General features: G+C 40.5%; 1 protein-coding gene and 1 long non-coding RNA gene across 5 annotated transcripts; one reads left to right on the top strand and one right to left on the bottom strand.

Moving 5' to 3' along the window:
• The first annotated feature begins 1,157 nt into the window (after positions 1 to 1,157).
• fra (frazzled) lies at positions 1,158 to 24,378 on the top strand. Of its 4 annotated transcripts, none has more exons than XM_012365538.2 (27): positions 1,158 to 1,557; positions 11,904 to 12,069; positions 12,177 to 12,316; positions 12,508 to 12,675; positions 12,948 to 13,070; positions 13,149 to 13,311; positions 13,388 to 13,515; positions 13,594 to 13,753; positions 13,926 to 14,041; positions 14,584 to 14,755; positions 14,846 to 14,993; positions 15,064 to 15,192; positions 15,258 to 15,464; positions 15,561 to 15,867; positions 16,019 to 16,177; positions 16,266 to 16,471; positions 16,582 to 16,737; positions 16,806 to 16,968; positions 17,027 to 17,221; positions 17,646 to 17,684; positions 17,910 to 18,039; positions 18,164 to 18,396; positions 18,668 to 18,772; positions 18,991 to 19,202; positions 19,713 to 19,920; positions 19,989 to 20,128; positions 20,242 to 24,378. In XM_012365538.2, exons 1-27 carry the CDS (start codon positions 1,500 to 1,502, stop codon positions 20,338 to 20,340), a joined length of 4,230 nt encoding a protein of 1,409 aa, XP_012220961.1. In that variant the 5' UTR covers positions 1,158 to 1,499; the 3' UTR covers positions 20,341 to 24,378. The 4 variants fall into 4 exon arrangements, with proteins under 4 accessions (XP_012220961.1, XP_012220959.1, XP_012220960.1 ...); XM_012365536.2 differs by having other exon boundaries at positions 14,347 to 14,755; XM_012365537.2 differs by lacking the exon at positions 17,646 to 17,684 and having other exon boundaries at positions 14,347 to 14,755.
• LOC137000343 (uncharacterized) lies at positions 8,628 to 9,443 on the bottom strand. Its single transcript, XR_010890604.1, has 2 exons — positions 9,181 to 9,443; positions 8,628 to 8,859 (listed from the first exon to the last, which is right to left on the bottom strand). It is a non-coding gene; the product is annotated as an uncharacterized lncRNA (long non-coding RNA).
• Positions 24,379 to 24,491: the final 113 nt, after the last annotated feature.

Here is a 24,491-nt window from a genome sequence, read left to right as displayed (position 1 = left end):
CTCATTCTTTCGATACAATGTCTCATATGGAATAAAAATATCTCTACTATATTTAGCTACTTATTTTCGTGTTTTGTAAACATATTAAATATTATTTATTATTTTTTTGTTAATTTTTTATGTTCGTACTATTGCTAATCGATGGAATTAGTTTTAGATGCTGATAATTCTTGATCCATTTGTCTTTATTAAGTATGGTATGACTGATATGCAAAACATATGTTAACAATGATCAATCGATTACTCGGTATCAAACGAATTGAACAACTATTCTAGATTGATTTACGCGCGTTTCAAAATTTTCTTTTTTTTAGATACTCGTGCACAGATGTCGATGATTTCTTAACAATAACTGTAGCTTTCCGGCAGACAACAATGTTGATGACAATAAAAATTCTGGCTATCTTCCTTATGACTCCAAGTTAATCGATACCTGTTTTTACTTTCAATTTTTTGTAAAATTCTTTCTTTTTGGCTGCGTGGAATGAAAAATCCTTTCAAATCGACCGTGCACTTTGTATAAGCATATACACTTTAATTACAGAAATGGATTTTTCATTCTACGCAGCAAAAAAAAAGTATAGTTTGTTTAAAAAAAATTGGTAAAACAGACCATTCCAACATTGCCTTAATGATAAATGGCTTATTAAATGTTTTTTAAATTAGAAATATATAAAATACAAATATTATAATGACGTGTTTTCTTGATTATTAATGTATTAATACATTTATATAGATTCATATTAATATTCATAGTTTGTATATTTATTAAAGTAAATAATCAAAACGCAATTAAATTTGTTTATAAGATGTTCTTTATCTATTGACCTATAAATTTCGTATATGATAAGGACACGAACCAAATAGCATTTTATCAACAGTTTTGTAAAGAGTCTGCTACTGTATAAATAGATTTTTATAAATAGATATAGATAGCGTTGCGAATCAGTACGTTTGCAGAAATTACTAAACCGCCGTGCGTTTACCGACTTCCACGAACACGATTCGCGGCGCCATCTATATCCAAAGCGAAAACGGTACTACGATGATTCCTCATTCTTTTCACCGTACGAGGATGCGAGCGGGAGAGCGTGGTCCACGCATCGTCGCGCATGCGCCACGCTTGTTTCTCCCCATCGGACTGGCATCACTGATTATCCCCCGGTCATTTCGTCGCGGTCCGTTAGCCATGTTATGTGTTGTTGTGGATGTGTAGCGAGTTTGTCGTGCGAAAATGAGTATCGCGGGCGTGAGAATCGCGTATCTGTCGTATAATCGGCGGCCGCGACGACGGTAAAGTCCCGACGACGAAGGCGCGAAGTGGCATGTGTTCGCATCTCACGGTGGTGCATCGCGCGCGTGTGCAACGGTGGTGGTCGTGCGCCTCCCGGAGGCGGTGGTGATCTCGGCTTCGGTGCGAAGGAAACCTTTCTAAAGCAGCGGCGGCGGCGGCGTCGCGCGTCGGAGTCTGCGTTGCGACGGACCTGCTCTGGACCCAAATGGAGCCGCGTTTCCTCGCCGTCCTGTTGACTTCGCTGTTGACAGTGCTCCCACGAGGTAAGTGGGATACGCTTCTCTCTTTCTTGTTGTGTCGCATCGCGTCCTCAATATTGTGCTGACATATCGCGATCGCGTACCGTCGCGGATTTTACTTGATACATTCGCTGATGTTTGTCGCACGCGAAATTCCCGGCGAATGGTTTGAACGACGTTTGGACGTTCGTCGTTCAATCAAATACACATTCATTTGTTTTATTTTATTTTTTTTACCCCCCCTCCCCCCAAATTTGGATATCGCAAAATTTCAATCTGCCGGGTCTCTCTCGGGAAGATTTCCGCGGGAAATTACCTCTCGCGCGGACAATCCGCGTCGCTGGGCGTCGTGAGACGCGAATCGACCTGTCAATGAGCATGCAGTGTTGGCGACTCCGCGAGATATTCTCGGAGCGTCGTAGGCTGCTGCAACAAAATATATAAATAGAACGGGATCGATAGTTGTTTAAAATCTTCAAACGATAGGTCCTTGTTTTGCTTTTGTTATCTCGTGCTTTGTATATATTTGAAGCGAAGCAAGCGAATACTTGGGCTTTGAACGGATAAAGAAGAAAGGGAACAAAGCGTGTAACGAGAGAGAGAGAGAGAGAGAGAGAGAGAGAGAGAGAGAGAGAGAGGGGGGGGATGAGAGTATATGTGCGAGTGAGCGAGTGACTATACACGACAGACGGAAAGTTCAAAGGTTTGGCAATTTTCATTCGTTTGCATCGCGTCACAAAAGAATACTGCTTTCTGCATTTGATCGTTTTTATAAATTCGTATATTCTATGATTGCACTTTAAATACGACCGAAAAATGTTCATTGCCAGTCGCGGGATTAGATTAGACGAAAGAACGGGATGAAATACGATTGTCGAGCCTCGCGTCCGACTTAATCTCGAGATGAGCGAGATGAGTCGAAACGAGATTCAACATTGAAGTAGTGCATTAGCATAAGGTCAAGCCCTCCGACAATCCCGTGTCTGTGGAGCGGCTTCTTAAGATGTTTCGCCGAGTTTCGAATCGATTCGTCGCGCCTCGCCTTTAATAACATCTTAAATATTCGCGAGGGAGCGAATTTAAACATCGTGTCTACTTGCACGGAGTCAAAAAGTTTCCGGAAAGTTCTTCGTGTATTTTAAATACCTGACTTTTTTTTCAAAGAATTAGAAAACTGTTGAACTACCGAAGAAGTGTGCTGACTTAATGGTTGATTATGTAAGAAAATAAGCTATAAATTTTGATTTTTTAAATATTGATTAAGTATTAATTTCTTGTAATAAATGCTTTCAATAACGACTCTCCGCAGAACTTTTGGACTCTCGTAAATATAAAACAATCGACGGATTTTTCTTTTAAATGATAATTAAATATAATTTAATACAATTAGAATGATATTTATATGCAATAATCGAATATAGATAGTTATTTTGCTTTTCGTGCTTTCGTGCAAATATTTACATCTTCGAGACGCCCGATTGCCTCTTATTTTGTTTATCCGTTTATCCATTACGCAAATTACATAATATTTCCCGCTCGTAGAGTTGAACACTTGTGTAATCACGTGTCGACACGTGACACCGTCGAAACGTTCGCAGAGCATGAGCGTAATCGTTATCTCACTCACGCATTGTACATACAATCCTGCCGGCGATCGAATTCGGGAATCGTGAAAAAAACAAGCCGCATAAATTTGCATAATTCAATCATTTATTTTGCGTGCCGACGCACCTTGCCGTATCTACCTAAGTCGGGTTGAGAGACCCTGCGCATCGGGTGACCATTATTGATGCAGAGTGAAAGAAAGAGAGGGAGAAAGAGAGGGGGACGCCCAGAGAGGAGATTACGCCGACTGAAACGCGGGGGTGACTTCTTTTCTGGGTGTATTTCCCATCGCAATCGCGAGGGTAGTCTGCGGAATCGATTTTTACACTTTGTTTACGCTTTAGTGATTGCAAAATCCAATGAACTTCGGCTTAACAATTCCGTTGTTCCTGCGCGGGTTACAGTTTCACTTCCACGAGACAGAATTTACTTAACGCTCAGTTAAAAAAAAATTCAATCTGATTGTAAGTTGGAAAAAAGATATTACATATTCACAATTTTTTATTATACCGCAATTCAAATTGGGAATCAATAATATGATGCATAATTTTTGTTTAATTTTTCGTAATAAAATAACATTTTGTTTGATCAAATTTAACGCGCATTACATATTTACCTTTCCATGTTATTTGACGTAATACTCTTCGTATATTGTGTTTATAATGAATGGGGCTGCTGTGATCCCATAGGATTAATTTTTATCCTTTGTTTGCGCTTTAGCGATTGCGAAATTAAACGAGCTTTTTGATTAACAGTACGCCGTTTCTATCCGGATTAATTTTACGTGTATGTAATATAGAAGAAAAACAAAAATTGATTTACATTAACAAACCCATGTATGATTTTCGTTTAAATCTCAAGCGACGAAACGATTCATTTTATTTCGCAAGATTTATTGCCGGTAGGAAGATTATATATTTATCATTTCGTTCCACCGATCAGAGTCGGAATGAACTATTGCGATCTCACGGGGCCAATCAAGATTTAAATCGGAGTCGCTCCGAACGACGCGGTGCAATCACTATATCTTCGGTATACAAATCCCAATATGCAACGTACATAACTAGAGTAAACGAGTATGCCAAACACGATGCAGCATCTCCGTATTGCATCTGCGAACGCAATAAGAACAGTGCCTCCTCTCCGTCCCCCTCCTCTCCCCGCCCCTCCCGGTAAACACGGTGGTGATATAAATTACGTCGCCGAGGGACCGAGGCCCCTGCCATTGTTGCACGAGTTCGCGCCTGGTCGTCGCAGCGTCTCGTATTAAGGATTCATTGAGAGGGATTTTACAGCCACGCGGAGCGGAGCGAAAGCCATTCCGGGTCCGCGCGGGATTTATCGCGCTCGCAAATCGCGCGTGGTAAACATCCGAACTCTCGCCGCGCACATTCGCGCGATGCCTATCTCGGAGCCTAGCTCGGCCTCTCACGCGCGTGCACACGGCGCGGAACCCGCCGCGGAACCCGCCGCGGCTCCGGCAAATCCCCCGGATTCGGTTCTCTCCCCGCGCTACGTGAAGTTCGCGGTCGCTGCTTATTGTTGGTTTCGATCCGTTTCTGCAAAGCGCCGCGGAATCGTAATGAGATGGCTGGTAGATTCATCTCGATCGCGATTGTGAGAAGGGAATCTATTATTTTCTCAGCGGGACATGTATCTTCTATTTATAATTTTAACCCAACAAGCATTCACAAATGGAATAAATTTACTTATCAAAAGTAAAGAGAGGAAGAAGAGAAAGAGAGATAGCAAAATTATTTATTTATTATTTCAGTTTTAAAGCACAGTTTACGTGCACAGAGCGTGAATTACGTAATTTAGTCACGAAAAGATTATTTCTTGTGTTTTTAATTTAATTGTATAAATTTTTTTACATAAATTATACAAATTTTTAATGATATTAATTTTCTTAATTGCTATTTTTTATTCATTTTGCTAATTTATCTACTATCTCAAAACAGATTTTTATTACTCTCTTACGCCTTTGCAAAATACTGAAATATTATTTTTCGACAGAATCGCAGTGTTAAATGCCATTTTGCTTTCGCCTCCACGTACAATGCTTGGCGTATGCGCGGCATAAAGACCCGTTTCCGGTTGATCGGGATGGAGAAATTTCTAACAATGAAAGGGGTCCTCAGCGGACTGCGCATTGTTGTTCAAATAAACCTGTTATCCCCGCGAGAGAACTTGTCCTGACGACGTATAGCATACCGCAGAATAATTACGAGCTGTACAAATAGAACATCATAAACTAAAACGGTACACAATGGTGCCGATCCCCGTCCATCCGTCCGTCCATCCGTTCGTTCGTTCGTCCATACGTCCGTCCATCCTTTCTGTCGGATCTATACAAAGATCCCGTGCTGTGGGTTTATGACTTTACCTGCATAACAACAGCAAGACGGCGGCCCGTCTTCTCATCGCGCGCTTGCCCCGTTCGCAATAAATATTTTACACGATTCTTTGTTACCGCAACAAATAAGTATTATTAAACCGAACGTTTTCAGTATCCACCCGTTTTGTCATTAATATTTTACGACGGAAATTATATATCGTTGACGAAATATATTACGAAGCTATCGATAAATTGTATTATCATCAAAATTATAATTTTGCCACCGAATGAAAAAATTCATGCGTATAAAGTTTGGAAATTATGAATTATTATATATCGATGATAAAATATATGTATTATCGAATAATCATATATCGACGATAAATTTATTATTATGAAAATTATAATTTCGAATTTGCCATTCCAATGAAAAAAATTCATGCGTATAAATCCGGAAAATAGTAATCTGTAAATCCGATCTCACGCTACACGGAATATCGCTCACAGAACTCGAGGCTGTAAACTTTATCAGAGATTCCCTTGAAAAGAAGCGTAAGTCGGGGATGAAACTTTCGCAGAGTACATCCCCGTATCTTCACCGCCCATACAGCTCTCGCGAAAGCTCCTCGAGGAAAAAAACGTTTATTTGACGGTGGAAGCAACGGGCAACCGAAAGATTCGCCGGAAGAAATACATTTTATCAAATTTCCGTTCATCGATCGCGAATTGCCACCACGATGTCTCAGTCGAGGATGTTAATCCGAGATAAAAAATAAAGGAAAAAGAGAATTGTTATCATATTTTGCATCTTATATCACCACCATTCGCTGTCTTTATTAATCAATTTATTCAGAGTAAATCTTTATTCAAAACATCTTGAAAAAGAAAAGGAAAAACTTGTACTATGAAATATCAAAGCGTATTTTAAAAAATTTTGGTTTTATCTTCTGTTTGTGACCGATTTTTCTATTTTGTCCAAAGATTTGTAGGCTTTTTCTTGTCAAATTCGACGGCTCGAAATCGAAGATGGTAACTTCGGCTGTGATTAAGAGGCTTCATCTTGGCAGGGGTTCGGATATCGGTGTCGTTCGGTTAACGATTAATTGATTCCCGTCGAAAGGGACATTGTGCGACGACGTCTCTTACGCCCTTCAGGTGTTTCATTAATATTTATGAGACACCCTGTAGACACCCCGGCTCACGCGCGCGCGCGTACCTTGCCTTCCTTCACGGTCTGTTCGTCACATGTCGAGTACTTTTACCGCACTTTTTCAACATTCTCTCCCCTTGCCGGACTCCGCCGAGGCACGGAGACGAGGGGGCAAGAAGGCACGCAGCAAGCTCGAAGTTTCGCGTGCATATTAATCCTCGTCGGGAAAAAATCCCGGAGATTTATCGTTCCGTGAAAATTCACGCACAAACGTTCACGAATACGTGCGAGCGCACTTAAATATGTGTGGTGCACCCCCAAAATACGAGATTCTCACATTCCTGCGTATAAGCCTTGATATATTCTCCTGCTGCCACGATTTGTTTTACTTTAATCTGTTACCTTGATGTAAACAATATAAATCACGATGTGCCACTTTCCGAATCTGTCTAGCGAGGCAAAAATTGTTTGTAAATTATTTTTGTTTATCTTTAGATTATTTAAATAAGATATTTACGCCGATCTTAAATTAAACTTGCAGAATTTTCAGAGAAAATATAAAATTAAATCAACGAAGGCTGAGAACCAAGCGATGTAAAATTTTGATGTATAAATTCTGCAAACTTTAATTCAAAATTGGTGCATTTTAATTAAATAATCTTGACACACGAAAACAAATATTTTTTTACCGGCGGAAAATATCACAGTTATTAAGCAAAATACTTTATAATTGGCTAAATTTATTTCATCTTGGCAGAAGTCCGGATTTTTCCTCTTAAAATTTTTTTTATTAATCTTGACAACGTGTTATCTTTGGCAGCGATTGTAATATTGATAGAAAGACACATATATCGCATGTTGTCTTTCTCATGTTTTTCTAATGTCAACAGTTGTTCGTTGCGTAACAAGATAATAACTATCTATGCGTTGCTGCTTGCAAAAAGCACGTTGCTGCCACGGAAAATCTACAAACACGTGAAGGAGGAAACATCTGAAAGCTGCTCTATCTCGCCGGTATCTCGCCACCGACGATCGTGTCAACTGCGCGCGACGAGGCAATTTTTGCCAGCGTTTGAACGGAAACAAACATTTGAGCTTGATAACAAATCTTGTCTGCGCGAAACCGTCCGATTGCGTATAAACTTGTTCGCGATAGCAGCTTTTATTTATATTTCATTTTTCCCGCTTACACTCTTCGTGTGTACATTTGATAAGAATAAAACTGCGAGAAGGTAATAATGTAGCGCAGAATCTCAACTGGAATTAATTGCAGTTGCGTAAAAAGCAAATTGATTGTAATCTTAAAGACATGCATTTGTACACCGAGAACACCCGGTGCACCGTTTGCAAAGTGCAGTGATCGCGCGATGGATTTATCTCGTGTATACACAATACGCACACTGTAATAGTGCTAGTCCGGTCTATTTCGGTGTCCCGTGCGGTAGGTTGTCGCTTGTACTCGTAAATCAAACGGCGCAACGCCGAATAGTTTATTTTCCCGTCTTCGAGCGCGCGTTGGATGCAGGCGTCGCGGCGCTACACGGCACTGAATCGCGCGCGCGCGCGCGCGCACGTTCTTTTCTTCCTCCCTCTCTTTTCTCTTCTTTTTCCGTTTCTTTTTTCTTCGCTGGCATCTTGACCGATGAGACGCAGGTCGCAGGAATGACAGAGGCAGTCCCTGAACTTGAAAAGTGCAAGGAGGTCGTGAGAGAGCGAAATCGAATAGAACACGCGACATGGTGGAATGTATTTTGTCTTCTGAAAAAGGTTTCTTAGATATTGTATAAATTTAAAGTCGATATTTAAGTCATTTTTACATCCTTTGCGATCCCTCGTCGAAGTTCACACAGTGTTTTATGACAATCCTGCGCATAATTCTGAAAATAATTGAAGCACGTAATTCGCAAACTATGTTCTTTCTATCTTCATAAAATTTCTCAGATAAAACAGTAGTTAACTATTATATTTATCTTATTCAATAGCATTAAAATGACGACAAAATATTTAATATCCATTTATTCGTCGAAATTAATTCCGCAAGAGTTTCAGTTAGAACATTTCACGAATATCTGTTTTACGGTGCAACGACGATCATCGGGTTTTTTTCTCCGCCGATCCGATGGGAAATTGCGTTTGATGGCTCGGCTCAGGCCATCGTCCATCCGTGATGGGATCATCGGGCTCTCTCTCTTTCTCGCGCGCTCGAAGGTGACAGACCACCGTGAGCGTGAAACTGTAACCCAATAACCGCTGTCAGTGGCTCTCAGTCACGGGATAAAGGGAGAGGAAGAGAGAAACAGAGCGTTGGATTAGGTTTCTCTGAAAGCACCATTTACGATGCTGTGGTTACGCGAAAATGTTCGCCAATTGGAACTGTAACCCAATAATGCGCTGGATCGTGCGCGACAGAATTTCGTGGAATTCAATTACAATTATACTAGGAGAAATGTTCAAAAAACAAAGCTTCTAATCATACTCTCTTTCTCTCTCTTTTTTTATTATTGCGAAAAAATTATTTTCGCACACGATTAGCAAGCAAAGTATAAACTCGCACCTGGTTCTCGATTTCCCGGAAAGCCGTTCGCCTCATTTAATCGTTACGTCGTTACGGCGATAATCCACGTCACGCTAATTGCAGATCATTATCGATTGTTCGACCGTGCATAATTACATATCGTTATAATCGGTGATTAAAATTCATTATGTCTCATTTAAGCATCGAGTTTCGCTAAACGGTTCTTAAAACAATTTCTCTCTCCCTCTCGCGCGAACGTTCGTTTCGATATTCGTTAGAATAACGGTTCCGATATCCGCCTCCGATATTCAACTAATCGGCCGAACGCGCGAGTATCGTTTTCTCTGATAACGAACAGCGCGGCGGTCTTCCGCTTAATCGAAATATTTGCGGAATTGAGATTGATCTGTAGGAATTTATTCCGAAACGATAGCGCGGATAAAGTGGAATTTCTCACGATATTCCGAGATCGTATAGAGAAAAGAGGGAAAAAATGTTCTAACGCGGCTTCAAATGCTCGACCCCGACCTTGAGTTTATTAGAAATCGCGGATAAAAATGATGATACGTGTGCATACCGCCTTTAAATGACGTCGGCTCTCTTTTGCCGACGTCAGTATCCACTCATATCTGGAGATATTCCCGGAGCGTGCAACATTCCGCGCGGATACTGCGTTACATTCTGACGACACCGAAACGAGATAACGCGCGCGTGCGAGATCTCGACGCTCGAGCATTTTGCTGGAATATGAAAACGAGAAAGAAAAGCGTAGCGATTAGAAGCTTCCTCTCTCTCTCTCTTCTCGAAGAAGCTGAGACCTGAATACTCGAGCGCTTTTTCTCGCAAAGACCGGAGACCAAAGGTCCTGCGAATGCCTTTCAGCGAATGCCGCGCGATTAATGCAGAATGTTGGAATAATGTCGCGCCGTGTGTTGCGTACACGCGGTACGCGCGTTTAGAAAAATCCGAATGATCGATGGTTGCCGATGGAATTCCAGTTTGTCATGCGCCGCGCGTTCGAGAGAGGTAGTTTAGAAGCATGATATAATAAATAAAACCTCCGCGCGGTGGTTCCGCCTCGGCTCCTTCTTGAGATCGCAATATAAAAGGAAAAAGCACTCAGCTTTTTTTATACGAGCATTTTTAAGTCCAGAAAATTTTCAAGACGCTTTTCATTGCTCAAACTTGAGACTTTTTTCAACTTTTTTTGTTCAAATATTAATTATTAAAAAAATTGCTACTTGGAATTATTTTACTTTGAAATCTATTTTTATTTTAAAAATAATATACACAAAAATTGAAATATAATAAGGAGGTAACGAATGTACATTTTTTCTTCAACACGAAATCGATACAATAATGAAATAATGCGACGCATTTTCATTTCTCTCATATCGTTTTGATAAAATATTCTCTGTCAATAGTTATGAATATTTAAGCACTTGATGTTTTCTTCTCAAACCACCATCACCACATTAGCATCGTACCGCCGAGAAATATCGAAGCAGCGCGTTGCAGTCTCGCAAGAGAAGAAATCGTCTCCGAATGATCTCTCGCCTCGCCGCCCATAAAAATGTCCCGCGAGCGGAGGCATTTTTCTTTTTTTTTTCCGTCTCTCCCCCTTTTCTTTCTCTCTCTCTCTCTTTCTCCATCACGGTCGATTCTCGTACGTTAAATCGTCTCGTATCGCGATAGTGCAATCGCGCCAAGGGGCACGGTCGTGCCATGCGAAGAAGGACGGAGGCAAAGAGATAGAGAGAGAGAGAGAATTCAGGCATTTGGGCGTCTCGCCAGGCGAATAGGCAGGCAAGCAAAAGGGCGCCCCGCATGTAGGGTGGACGACCCTTTGTTCGAATCGCTTCTCTCTCTCTCTCTCTCTCTCCCTTCGTAGCAGCCTGTTTCCCTTCGAGGAAACGATTCCCGCCCGATGCGCCGCCGGGTTCTTCCTTCTCCGCCCTCTTTTAACATCTACACCCCCTAACTAACGTGCGTCGTGCACGCGTGGGTCACGACAAAGCGGCCCGAGGGGGTCGAAATTTGATAGCGCAATAGCGCTGCCTCTCTAACCGGGTGTGATCGTTAAACATCCCTCTCCCCGCGTAAACAGACTGCGAAGCCCCTGAAATAGTCGCGATTCTTATCCGGAAGCTCGAGCGCTTGACAAATTGAATTGGGATTGCGGTGATAGCGAGAGAATGATTGCCTTTACGTCATTCGTTGTGCGGGGGAGAATGTTAAAAATAAGTAGGGAAAAATAATGTAGGAAATAAAAACAGAAATACAGGCAATATAGATTTGTGCTGTAAATGTGAAATCATAATTTTGTAAATATTATATTAATTTCACGAATACTTCGTTAATAAATTATTATTGAATTGAAGTTATTATTGAATTATTATTAAATTTTCGTTCGCGTATAATATAAATACAGTGGAGAGTCCATTTTTGGCGAAGCTAAATAATATTCGTCGAACATTTTTTTTAAAAAAGCAAAATAAAATTAATAAAGTAAATGAATTTAATTGAAAATAAATCGCTAAATTAAAAAAAATCAAATTTAGAGATCCAAGTTATTTTTTATTAAACTTACTTTATTAATTTTCTTTTTCTCTTTTGAAGAAAGACTTCTCGAATATTAGCGTCAAGTCCTCGAAAGTATGAATTCTCCACTGAATTATGTCGTACGCGAACGAGAGAGTTTAATAGTTTTAATAGGAGGATCCATTTCTTTCACTAACTTTTCCCATTTTCTCTGTTTGCAGTCAATGCGGGAGGCTTGGACTTCATCATCGAGCCGCGGGATGTGGTGGTGGAGCAGGGTGGTCCCGCGAGGCTGGACTGCGAGGCGAGGAGCGTCTTTGGCGCGCCGAGTATAAGTTGGCGCACGGACGACGGTCAGCCGATCTCGTTTATCGGAGACACTTATCGGTAATATCGGCGTGATGCGTCTCTAGGAGAGACAGACTCCCCGCAGCGTCCCCGTTCAATTCTCTCAAGGAAACACACCCCGATCTTGTCTTTTTTTTTTTTTGTAGATCACAGCTAGCGAACAACTCCTTGTACATAAATAGCGTATACACCGGTAGCGCGGAAGTAACCGGAAGTTATCAGTGCTTAGCCAGCGTAGATAATGTCGGATCGATTGTCTCCCGGACGGCCACGATCAAACTAGCAAGTTAGTATCCTTAGATCCTAGATTTTAGAGCGCGTCTGTGTGAGAATGTGCCTCTCGAGAAAAGTCAATATCACCGCGTAGTGGAGGCTGGGAGATTTACTCTCCTTAGAAGACTTCTAGGAGACCGTCGAAAGTATTCCATAATGCACGTGCGACGAAATGCATAATGTAACGATCGACTTTCTTTAAAGGCCTGCCCGGTTTCGAGAGAGAGCCTCAGGACACTATGGTTTATGCCGGACAGATTGCATATTTAAGCTGCGCCCTGCCCGCCTCCTCGAGCCTGTTAAAGATACAGTGGCTGAAGGACGAGCATCCGTTAGCGCTCGATAAAAGTCGAATGACTATCCTACCGTCAGGTACGACAGCGGCTCACAGCTTCTGACTTCTGCGCGGTTATTTATTAGCAATTAATTAAACACAGCTTCTTTAAAGGACGCGCGCTCTCGTTTGATGGTTTTAATAAATATTGGAAATCAAACGGGATTTCGTTTCTATTTATTTTAAAGTATTTATCTCGAGTAAATATCACAATTTGAACGATGTTATTTGCAATTCATTTATATATATTTTTTTAAATTTATTTTTATTACATAAATTTCGATAATTCATCTCGTTTGCCTTCTCGCAGGCGCGTTGGAAATCGACGACGTTCAGAATAACGACATCGGCTCGTACAGATGTAACGCCACTGGCTACGGCCAATATAGACTGAGCAACAAAGCACAATTAGGTTTAATATCCAGCGACATCGGTAAGTCCCGCGTGGTGATCGGATATTAACGAGACAAAATCAGATTTATGGACACTTTACTTGATATTTCGTATGTAGATGAAGAATCCAACGCTCCGGTATTCATCGCACAACCTTTGCAACAAGTAGCCGTCGAAGGGTCCGCCGTGACCCTCGAGTGCGCCGCCAACGGTAATCCGAAGCCGACGATTCTGTGGCTCAAGGACGGCGTCGCTCTCGATTTGACGTCGTCCGATTCTAGGTACAAAATTATTATCGACGCAAATAGCGCGATTGTAGCGAACGTGATCTTGACGTTGCGGCGTCTGTTTTGCAAGGTATCGCGAAGTCGCAGCCTCCAGCCTAATGATCACGCAGGTCAGAGAATCGGATCAAGGCTCGTATCAGTGTCGTGCGGAAAACGATGTGGACTCCTTGGACGCGGTCGCTGAATTAATTGTACAAGGTATGCACGCGACGCGCCCACAACAGTTCCTTATCGCTGTCTTGAGTCGCGAAATTTCACGCTTGATTCAATTCTCAGTTCCGCCGAAATTCATAAAAAAGCCGGAGGACAAGACGGCGAGTGAGAATCAAGATCTGGAGTTTGAGTGCAAGATCTACGGTCAACCAGAGCCGAAAATCACGTGGCTGAAGAACGGCGAGCGCATCACACTGAGCGCGTACTGGCAAATCGTCAATGGGTATGTATTTAAAAAAAATGTATTTTGATAAAAAAAATTCCGTGTAAAATCGTGCTTCGTAAATTATTAAAAACGATAAGATAATTATCTTGAAAACTCGATTATGATTTAATGTAATTTATATTAAATTCAATTTTATGATACTTTATTATTATTTTTTTTTTGCTTGCAGAGACAACTTGAGAATCAATGGACTGTTACCTATTGATGCAGGAATTTTCCAGTGCATAGGCGTGAATTCCGCTGGCAGTGTTCAAGCCGCAGCCCGTCTCACAATCAACGAACTCAGTGAGTTTTATGAAATCTCTTTGTAAAGCGCAATTCTCGCTTGATATTTGCTGATTAACAGATATCAGAGTTGGAACGGTTTATTTTATATATCTTACGCAGATGAATATCAGAGTTGAAATGATTTTGTGTATATTTATTTTCCACAAATGATATTTTTCTACTATTACGTTTATTTTTCTACTATTACGTTTATTTTGTTACGTAATTTGTTTTATTATTTTAATTTCATTTTTATTTATTTCTTTCTCCCTCGTGTGTTCCCTGCCGGTTAACTGTTCCGCATGCTAACGTCACGTATGCAGAGAGAACGAATTCCCGTAAAACGACAACTCCCAAGACAGTTCCCAAGAAAAAGTTATTGCAGCACCGACAGTTGTATAATAAGACGTGGCAACATCCGAGCACCCTCCTAGGACACACGTTATCGCTTACACCGAACCCACCGCTCTCCATAAGTCCCTCCGACGATCCCGCGGACCTCCTCCCAGGCTCGATTAAGGATCCTAACTTCCTTTACGATCCTGACACCCATTTTATAGATGGCACGGACACTCATGAGGCGTTTGACGGCGGTGTGCCGTCCCCGCCGAGGAACCTGAGCCTCGTCATCGTCAACGCGAGATTCGTTACGCTACGCTGGCAGGAGCCGGAAAATACGAACGGCGACATCATCAATTACTCCGTTCATTTCAAGCAAGAAGGAGCCATGAGGTGATCATTGCCGCAGAAATAAATCGTTGAAATGATCATCGAACTGTAAACTTTCAAAATTATTAATCGCCGTTTATGTTTTGCATTCAGGGAGAGAGTCATCCAAACGCAACAGAAGCTGGAGGCCATGGTACGCACCTTGCAGCCCGGCATGACGTATCAGTTCCATGTGATCGCGCAGAACGCTCGAGGAATCAGCGCGCCTAGTGAAGTACTGCCAGTCACAACGCTGATAGAGGTTCGAATCTTTGAGAAATTTCTTCACTAATGCACTCTTTCTGTTTGTAATATTTCGTGCGATCTTTCAGGCCGATGTTCCTGGACCGCCGAAAGAGGTGGTGGGTCACGCGACAAGTAGCACGAGCATTACTTTATCGTGGAACGAGCCGGATATTATTAACGGTCGAATATCTAAATATATTATTACATTTATGGAGGTGAGTGCCATTGCATTGCAAGTGACGATCGATCGCAAGTCTCTAATTCGATTCGCGACTTTCAGGGCGACGATGAAGAAGTAACGCGTGAAACTACTAGTACAACGTATGACTTGGTAGATCTCGTGCCTTATACGGAATACAGTATTAGAGTTCAAGCGGTCAACGAGAATGGCCCGGGCGCGTTTAGTAAGGATTTCGACATTCGGACTCACAGCGCACAACCCACGCAACCGCCGTATAACGTTACGTTAGAAGCAGCTAGTTCGACGGTACGGCATTCAAATACATTTATACACGCATTGAATCGAGTGTCAATATTTTAAAAATTTTGTCTGTTTTACATCGTTGAATGTGTATGTTTTTAGAGTATTATCATAAGATGGGAGCCTCCGCTCAAGGGACAGAACGGGATTATCACGGGTTACAAAATCCGTTATCGCAAATATCCGCACGATCAATCCGGGGATTCCCATCGCCGTCCCCCGATTACGGTGACAGGAAATCAACGTCTGTACGTGCTGAACGGGCTTGAGAAGCACGTCGTGTACCAAGTTCGCATATGTGCCTTCAACGTCAATGGAACTGGGCCGTGGACGGAGTGGACGAAAATAGAAACATACGAGAACGATCTGGACGAAACGAAAGTACCCAATATACCCAGTAATCTAAGAGGTGAACATCATTTATTTCAATTATGATAAAATCTATATTCGATTTGTAGTGAAATGCATATACTTACATTTCTTATATTTTTTTATTTTATACAGTAAAATAACAAAGTACAATTTAATTACTAATTTGCTGTAAAATATTCTTGTTACAGCGAATGCTGTGGCGGATTCTATACTAGTATTGTGGCATCCCCCGAAAGATCCAAGCATAAAAGTGAGATCGTACAAATTAGGCTGGGGCAAATTTTATCCTGATGTCGAGTTTCAAATTCTCGATGGCAAGCAACGATCTTACGCCATCAAACCTATAGGTAAAACACGCGACGCGAAAGTTCTACCTTCGGAACAAAATGTTTCTAATTTGATTCCAATTTCTATTCTTTTCTTTTTTCACTTTAGAACCAACAGCGGAGTACGTAATATCCTTAAGAGCAACGAATAACGTTGGCGACGGTCAACCAGCGTACGCGAATATAAGAACTCCCGAACGTTTTGTATCTGAATCCGCAGTGCCTTTAATACCACCAGTTGGCCTTAAAGCTATCGTGCTCTCAGCTACTACCGTTGTGCTGTATTGGACTGACACGACTTTATCGAAAAGTCAAGTACGTTTACGTCATATGCGATCGCATTATCTTATAAAACCTCGTAAAATGACGCGCGTGAGGGAAAGGTCAGGCGAAAATATCTCCGTAACGAGCACATTTATTTTTAGTATGTCACCGATAGTCGGTTCTACGTGGTGCGTTACACATCCTACCATCACAGCAACAGTCCGAGATACAAATATTTCAACGCCACCGATCTCAACTGCATGATTCACGATCTGAAGCCCAACACGCAGTACGAGTTTACGGTCAAGTTGGTCAAGGTATGAAACGCATGTCAATGACGCGCGGTGTGGAAGACCGATGTGCGCTACAGAATGAACTTTCTTAGGGCAAACGGAGCTCGCCGTGGAGTATGGTCGTTCTAAATCAAACCCAGGAAGCCGCGCCCAGCACAGCACCGCGGGATCTCACTATTCAAACCGTCGAGGATCATCCGACCTCCGTTCTATTGCGATGGCAACCTCCCAAGCAATCCAACGGCCAAGTTACAGGTAGGTTTTCTAAAAATTGCAAAAGCGGAGCATATTGACTTATCACCGGCGTTTTTAGGTTATCTCATAATTTATTCCACCGATAATACTAAATGGGATCGCGACTGGCAAGTGGAGGGCGTCATTGGCGACAAAGTGGACGCGGTTGTGAAGGGTTTGCAGCCTAACACGATGTACTACTTCAAGATCCAAGCTCGCAATTTAAAGGGATACGGACCGTTCTCCACGACAATCTCATTTAAAACGCCACAAAGTGAGTAATCCAGTTTTTATCTATTGATCTCGATCGCGACAAATTAACTCTTTCGTGGCTAAATTAGAGTGTAGTGAAATAGCTAAACGAGTAGGTATTTTTGTTGTTGTCACACTTGTTTTAAAAAAATTATTTGTCTCTCTGAACTCTCTCTGAATGGAATACAATTGTAAATGGAAAAATAAGAGGCTGGCTGTGCATCTATATGTTATGCATATTATTGACAAAGGGTTAATTATTATTATGTTTGTACGATATATATAACATATGTGCGCGTAATGTAATGTTTATTAATCCAATTGTATATAAACAAGTAGCGCTATCTGCATATATGTTATCTTTATATGTTCTATATTGGATTTCGTTGTCACTCACAAATTCAGTGTGTTAATTATTATATGTTTATTTCTTATTCCTATGGTAGGCAATGGCATGGATAACTATGATGAATTGCATGGTCGAGGTAAGACATCGTTTTAGGCTTTATCATTTTATTCTAATTGCGCATGTACTCAAGCATGTTTTATCGCATTGATATTCACAACTTTTTGAAATAGGGAAATAAGAAATCATTTCTGCATTACACATTTTTAAAAAGATTGAAATCGAAAATTGTGTCTGGATCTTTTTCGAAAATATCGAGCATATGCACAAACTTACATATTGTACAATTTTTATTTCTTTCCAGATGGACGTGGCCTTTCCAATTTATTGATTTACATCATCGTGGGCTTTTCAATCGTCATCGTCACCGGTATATCGGTCGTGGTTGTAGTGTGCTGTAAACGTAATCCAAGCTCGCCAGATCGCAAGAAAGGGTATATTTTAACAATAATAATTGAATTACTATGTTTCAATACTTTCAATTATAATACATTTGTCCATAAATTTTTGTACATTGTTTTATATTGTTTTTTATAATTATATTTTCACCATTCTTAGATATATGAATGACACGAATCAGAAGACGAATATCAAGCCGCCGGATCTTTGGATTCATCACGATCAAATGGAGCTGAAAGCACTGGAGAAATCGTCGTTAAACGGCGAAGCGTCGACCAGCGGTGTCACCAGCAACACATTACCCAGGTCGAGCAATCCGGAATACAGTCAGGATAATGTACACGGCAACTCCAGCTCGCTGGATAAACGTACTTATGTGCCAAGTTACATGGGTAAGTATCGCGGAAAAGACACGGCCGCACCGCCACAGATCAAAACACCGCCAAAAACATTTGAGTCACATCGCAAAGCCGACAGCAATCCCGTTTGATTAATTTGCAAGAATAACGTTTCTATAACACTGTTCTGGCAATTTCACTTGGTGTTTGCATTTCAGTTAGCACAGTGCACTTAAGAGAAAGAGATAGAGAAGGGCCCGGTACATTTTATTTGCAGTTTCTCCTGATTTTATTATTTCGTTGCTTTCTACTTATTTCCTATCAGGTAACACTGACGAGAAGTGCTCGACCCTGAGCAGACAGCACAGTCACGGCAGCCACAAACCCAAACTAATCACACTCCCCGTTGACAGTACACCTTTGCATCAGCGTAAGTAGTGGTGGGATTGTCAATCCTAATAGCGCAGTATCCGATATGTGTGTAATGTCGCTTTTGTACAACATCGAGAATTGGCCGAGCCATTCCGAGCGCGATATTATTTTGCGACAAGAGACATTTTGCGTAAACATACACGAACAATAAACGCACAATATTCAGCTAGGAATCGCCGCTTCGATGTAGGTATCAAAGTTCTTGACTCGTTGCAGCCATAGCTACGGCCACCCCGATCGTGAACAGCAGCATGTCGCAGCCGACCATTCACACGTCCTGCAGCGACACGTCGTCGATGAGGCAGAACTATCCGCGCACGGTAGCGCAATACAGCCTGAATCGGGCGCACGTCACGCTGGAACCGACGCCGGAGTCCAGCCCGGATTCCTGCAATATGCCTAGCTCGTACGAGCCATTACAGAGTCAAGTAAGGTCCCGAATATATAATGAATCCTTTAATCTTTGCAGATTAGACATAACACTTCGGAGTACGTGATTATGTTGGATTGGTGTAAAAATTTTATTCAAGTAAAATTGAAGACAATTGAAGGATTTTAAATCAGTTTTTAAGAACCAAAATAATCGCCATTGATTCCAATACATTTCTTCAGCTGAAAACAAAATATTATACACTCGATTTCAAAAACTCCGAGTTTTAGAATAAAAATCGACTTTGTTTAAAATAGATCTTCACGAAGAAGCGATAAACCTTTTGCACGAGCCTAATAATTAGCAAATTATGTTTTTTTAATTTTTACATTTTGCGGATAAAAAATATAAGTATTGGCGTAGTACTTTGCGGCAATATTCTGCATAATAAATGAACAAGAATGAATTATTTCACTTAAAACAAGAGCGAAATGCTTAATATTGACTTTGTCGGAATTAATTCAGGCTGCAGGCAGACATAACAACAATTGCTCTCCTGCTCTTTCAGTTATCATACGGCACAAGCGGACAATCGTACACCGGAAACGCCCAGTACGCCCCTGGTCATTACGGGAACAGTAATCAACCGATTAATAATACCGTCGGAGTGGAGAACAACAGCAAGCGGCTGCAAGGACATCCCCTTAAGAGCTTCAGCGTGCCGGCACCACCGCCGCAGAGTGCTCCTTCAACGCCGGCGCAGCAGAAGCACGGTGGTTAGTACTGTTTACTAATTACTTTACGCTCCGATGAACGCCGGACTCACTAATCTCCATAACTACAGTGTCGCAAGTGACGGTGAGGCCAACAATGTCCGGAAGCCCGTACAAGAAACCGCAAAGCTCGACGTCGCAATTAGCGAAAAACCGTCTGGCTTCCGTGTCGAACGCGGCACACACCTCGGAAGAAGTTGAACGGTTAAAGGTGAGAAACGTGAATCGATACTTTTAAAATTGCGTTGATTGATGCAGTACAAGTTTGACTTTGGACACTCTACGTGGAATTGCTTCGTAATCGAGTCTAATTGTGGTTTACAGCCTTCGTATAGCACCGAAGAATTGAATCAGGAAATGGCCAACTTAGAGGGTCTTATGAAAGATCTGAATGCCATAACAGCATCGGAATTCGAATGCTAAAGTAGGTTCCTAAACCTTGTGCCATCCTAACTGATGGATAGACTGCAACGGTCACATTCTCAATGTTAGTACCTGAGAGATAAATTAATCACGGCACTTTATACGGTTTGTATCACATTCTTTTTCTTCTCTTCTAATTCGCACGATTACTGTCGGAATTGCGCGTGAGAAACCGAACGGTTAATTAGCGCCGATGAACGGCGCAATTAACGCGTGATCCGAATGCTCGATTTTCAAGCGTCGTAATTGGCGATTCGCCGAATCATTCCATTTCGATTGACGTCTCCCTCTCTCTCCGGTACTAGCGTTGCTCGTTTTGAGCGTGAGACTCAAAGTTGTACTTGCCAATGTATTCCGACAGCGTCGCGTATTCTTGCGGCGTATTTTTTTTATAACGCGGACACGCAAGTACCATGCTGCGGGAAAGCCACTCGACCAGCACTCTTTGTGTTATAGACGTTTACAATGTACCACATGTGTGTGAATGTGCTGGGCGCGTATATACCGATCAGGACGTAAGTTACACATGATCGATTTCCGGCGTGTTTTCTACGATGTGTGAAAGTCAGTGTACAATAATAATATAGTCAAGTCCGTGCGAGTAAGGAGCATCTTTCGACGTCTTTTTTCGATATCTGCGTGAAAGTTCAGGGTGGTTTTAATCGTGCGACACCCGACGATTGCGCTTTTGCGCACGTTAATCGTGTGCTCTTGCCTAAATGAAGAAACTAAACTTGTATTAGTACGCTTTTGTACTCCCAGCGAGAAGCTCATGCGTCGCTCGTCGCTATCTCGTATTCACGTAATTCGTATTTGTACGATTAATGCGTTACTTTCGTCGATGCTTACGATTGCCATATTTACGCTTTAAAAAAAGATGGGGCACGCGTCGTTTGATCGAGCAGTTTACGGTTCTAAATGAATAAAAACGAAAGGTAAAATTTTAGATAAAATTCCAATTCTATTTTTGTATCTGAATTATTTCGCGATGAGCTTTATTGTATGGTTTTATACTTGGAAGCTACGCTTGTTCACATTTCTATTTTCACGATATTAATTTGTTTAGAAGAAAGTATATAATAATTATGAACGGATGAATTGTTGTACTCATCCCAACATTTTCTTTGTCAAGTTGACAACTCGCTCGATACTCTGTTTTACGCTTTAAGGACCGTAAAAGTTGTATATTTTGTTTCGGACGGCCTTAATAAGATGTCTACGTTAACACCTTATCGACGAGGCCGACGTTACTCACGTTTGGAATAACTATTTTCAGCGTCGACTAATCTGAATAAACTATCATCGTCAAAGAAGACGATATTTTATTCTTCATATCAGTAATCTTCTGTCGACAAGAGTTCTGTTTTAACCGGTTAAAGTTGACGCTGAAAATAGTCGTCCTTAATACAAAAAGGATCTTTGCACAGAAATGAATTGCAAATTTATTTTTTACTTTATTATTTTACTTATCTTTTCGATGTCATATTTTTAAAATTTGATAAGGTAAAACAATAAAGATTAGTTTTATTTTACATTATCGAATCGGCAATGTAACTTTTAAACGAAAATCTTGATGATCTGTGTATGATTGCACGCGATACTCATTTCGTCGCGTTCCGTAATAAATAATATTAAATCCGGCGCGAAACAGCGTGGATAAGGTGTTAAGTTGCTCTGTGTACTCGACAACCTTGGCAGCTTGCATTTATAGAAGGATTTCGTGCGTGTATCCTTTGTTGAAGCAATCACCAACTAGTATTACGATCTCATTGGGAAGGATTATTTTAGAATTAAATGCGGATATATTGCGAGTATGGGTATTATAGACTATTTAGTATAATGAAGTGAACGATCGATTTTCCTCCTAGATTTCCTCCCGAAAGGCGCATAAAGTCGCGCGCAGGATTTAATTTCGCAGCATCCTTTCGGGCCTTTCACTCTATCCGTTTCTAGAAGCAAACTATTTTACGTAAGAGAGCAGTAAAGATTACATTATCGTCGGATACGGTCCATTGAAGTAAAGTAAGTTTCAAATCTCTCTTGCGAGTCGCTCGTGCGAGTTAAAGTATTATCGATAAAAAATTGTATACAAATATTTTTCGTAGGATATACATATTTCGTATGAATTTGTATTTTCACTTACTTGGGATGCACAAACCGGGAACCGGCAGCTTAGGAAAGATTTTTATAAACTTAATGCAACGCTCAAACTTTCACCGGAAGAATCGTCGACGTATATGCACGTATATCCATATTTATATCCAAGCCATTTTATATAAACCATTTACTGCCAATTCATTCATGCATATCCGTCAAAGTACATACACATACGTTTCCTTCCAATAATAAAGACTCTCCAAGAAAACATTAACGCGGAAGCGCGTTTGGACTCCAATTCACGATGAACAAATGTAATGATTGTCATTTTACATATTGCTACGAGATAATAATGCTAATAGAAGTTCGAATCGTATTCAATCGTTTTTGGAGCACTTTTGTACTTTCATAACACTCGAGGTATTGTACAGAAGTCTTGTATATTAAGGGTGTTGTACCGTACGCGAGTTAGTTGGAACTCGAGTAATAGAAATCGAGTTTATACTTTTGCCAGCGTGAAACATATTGGAAACAAATTTGTGAAGAATTGTGAAAGACGCGAAAAGTTGTGAAATTATTGTGCGATGTTTAATTCTTTCGTGATCAAATTATGTATGTTTCGTTTGTATGTCAATGGATGAATATTTTTAATCTTTTTTTGATAAAATTATAAGAGGAAAAGTAAGCGGAACATAGATGCAATACGAGCATGTTTTACTGATCATCAAATAATATATATCTAGGTTTTAAATGATTTATAAAACTTTCAAAATGACAATTAATTAATTAAGGTAGGCTCTCTAATTTTTGATATATATTACTTGAGTTCTGAACAACTTGTGTAGTGCACAAATTTCGATGTAACACAAGTTTCCTAAAAAAAGCCGAGAGAACAATGTTGTACCATAATTCGGAATATTACGTATTACTTGCCGGTGATAATACATAGATAATACCGCCCAATACAATTTATACATAGAATAAATGAAGTTTTTTCGTTGTCGGCTTAGCTCGATGAGAAAGAGAGAGAGAGAGAGAGAGAGAACACTGCAAGAATTATTAGCGTTCGAGTGTATTACGGTCTCTGTTCGCCAAATAGCGCTACATTCGTAAGTTAACTATAAAGAGAATATATTATTTATAAACGTGTTAATACGTTTTTCTCGGATACGTGTGGACATTTTACAATACATTATTGTTTCTCATATTAATGCTTTTATAAGCTGTACGCAAGCTTTTACGATCGCGAGAAAAACATAAGTGAGCTATACCGATAAAGAGACAGCTTGTACATTAAGTATATATATGATATAAATATGAAAGTTGTATCTATTGCGCTGTTGATGAAGAAGAAAAAAAGCGAACAGGTACTTTTTAATTGAAAGATAGGCCTACGCAGAGGGCCTGGTGAAAATATTTTACCACAAAAGTATAATTAGCATAGAGTAAATATATATTTATCTATATAAAATTAATATTATTTATTGATTTCTACTATGCGCTGGGATTTATGACCGGAATACAAGACGAAGTGCGAAATGTTTAGAGGCTGATTTGCATTCGACCGTCACCATATTAATACACCTCTTGTTCTTACAACTCATCAACGAATCGATCATCCGTATTTTAGCTTTTATAAATTAGTAGATAAATAAATTACCTAGTATTAGCATTTATAAATTCGACGGTAATATATCGCGATTAAGAATGGTCGGCTTATCGATGTACATAATACACAAACACCGCCACTTTATAAGATGATCGAGTATTTATATATATATTATATATATATATACATAGCCCTTATTGAATATAATTCTTATATTTGTACGATATACGATATAAGGAGAAGCCCGCCCCGAGACGAAACATTCATAACAAGTGTGTGATAATATTTGTAAAACTTAATATTCAATAAACAATTTTATGTTCTTTACAAAATTCCAGGATCCTGCATTGTGAACAAAAATAGAAATATGTATTCTAACAAAACAATTAACTTAAGTGTTAATTGGATAGAGGATAGCAAAAAATTGGAACGCACGTCTTTTTAT

The sequence above is a fragment of the Linepithema humile genome, chromosome 6 (genome assembly GCF_040581485.1).
Source record: "Linepithema humile isolate Giens D197 chromosome 6, Lhum_UNIL_v1.0, whole genome shotgun sequence".
Classification (NCBI taxonomy): domain Eukaryota; kingdom Metazoa; phylum Arthropoda; class Insecta; order Hymenoptera; family Formicidae; genus Linepithema; species Linepithema humile.
This window is presented reverse-complemented; position numbering and strand designations above follow the sequence as displayed.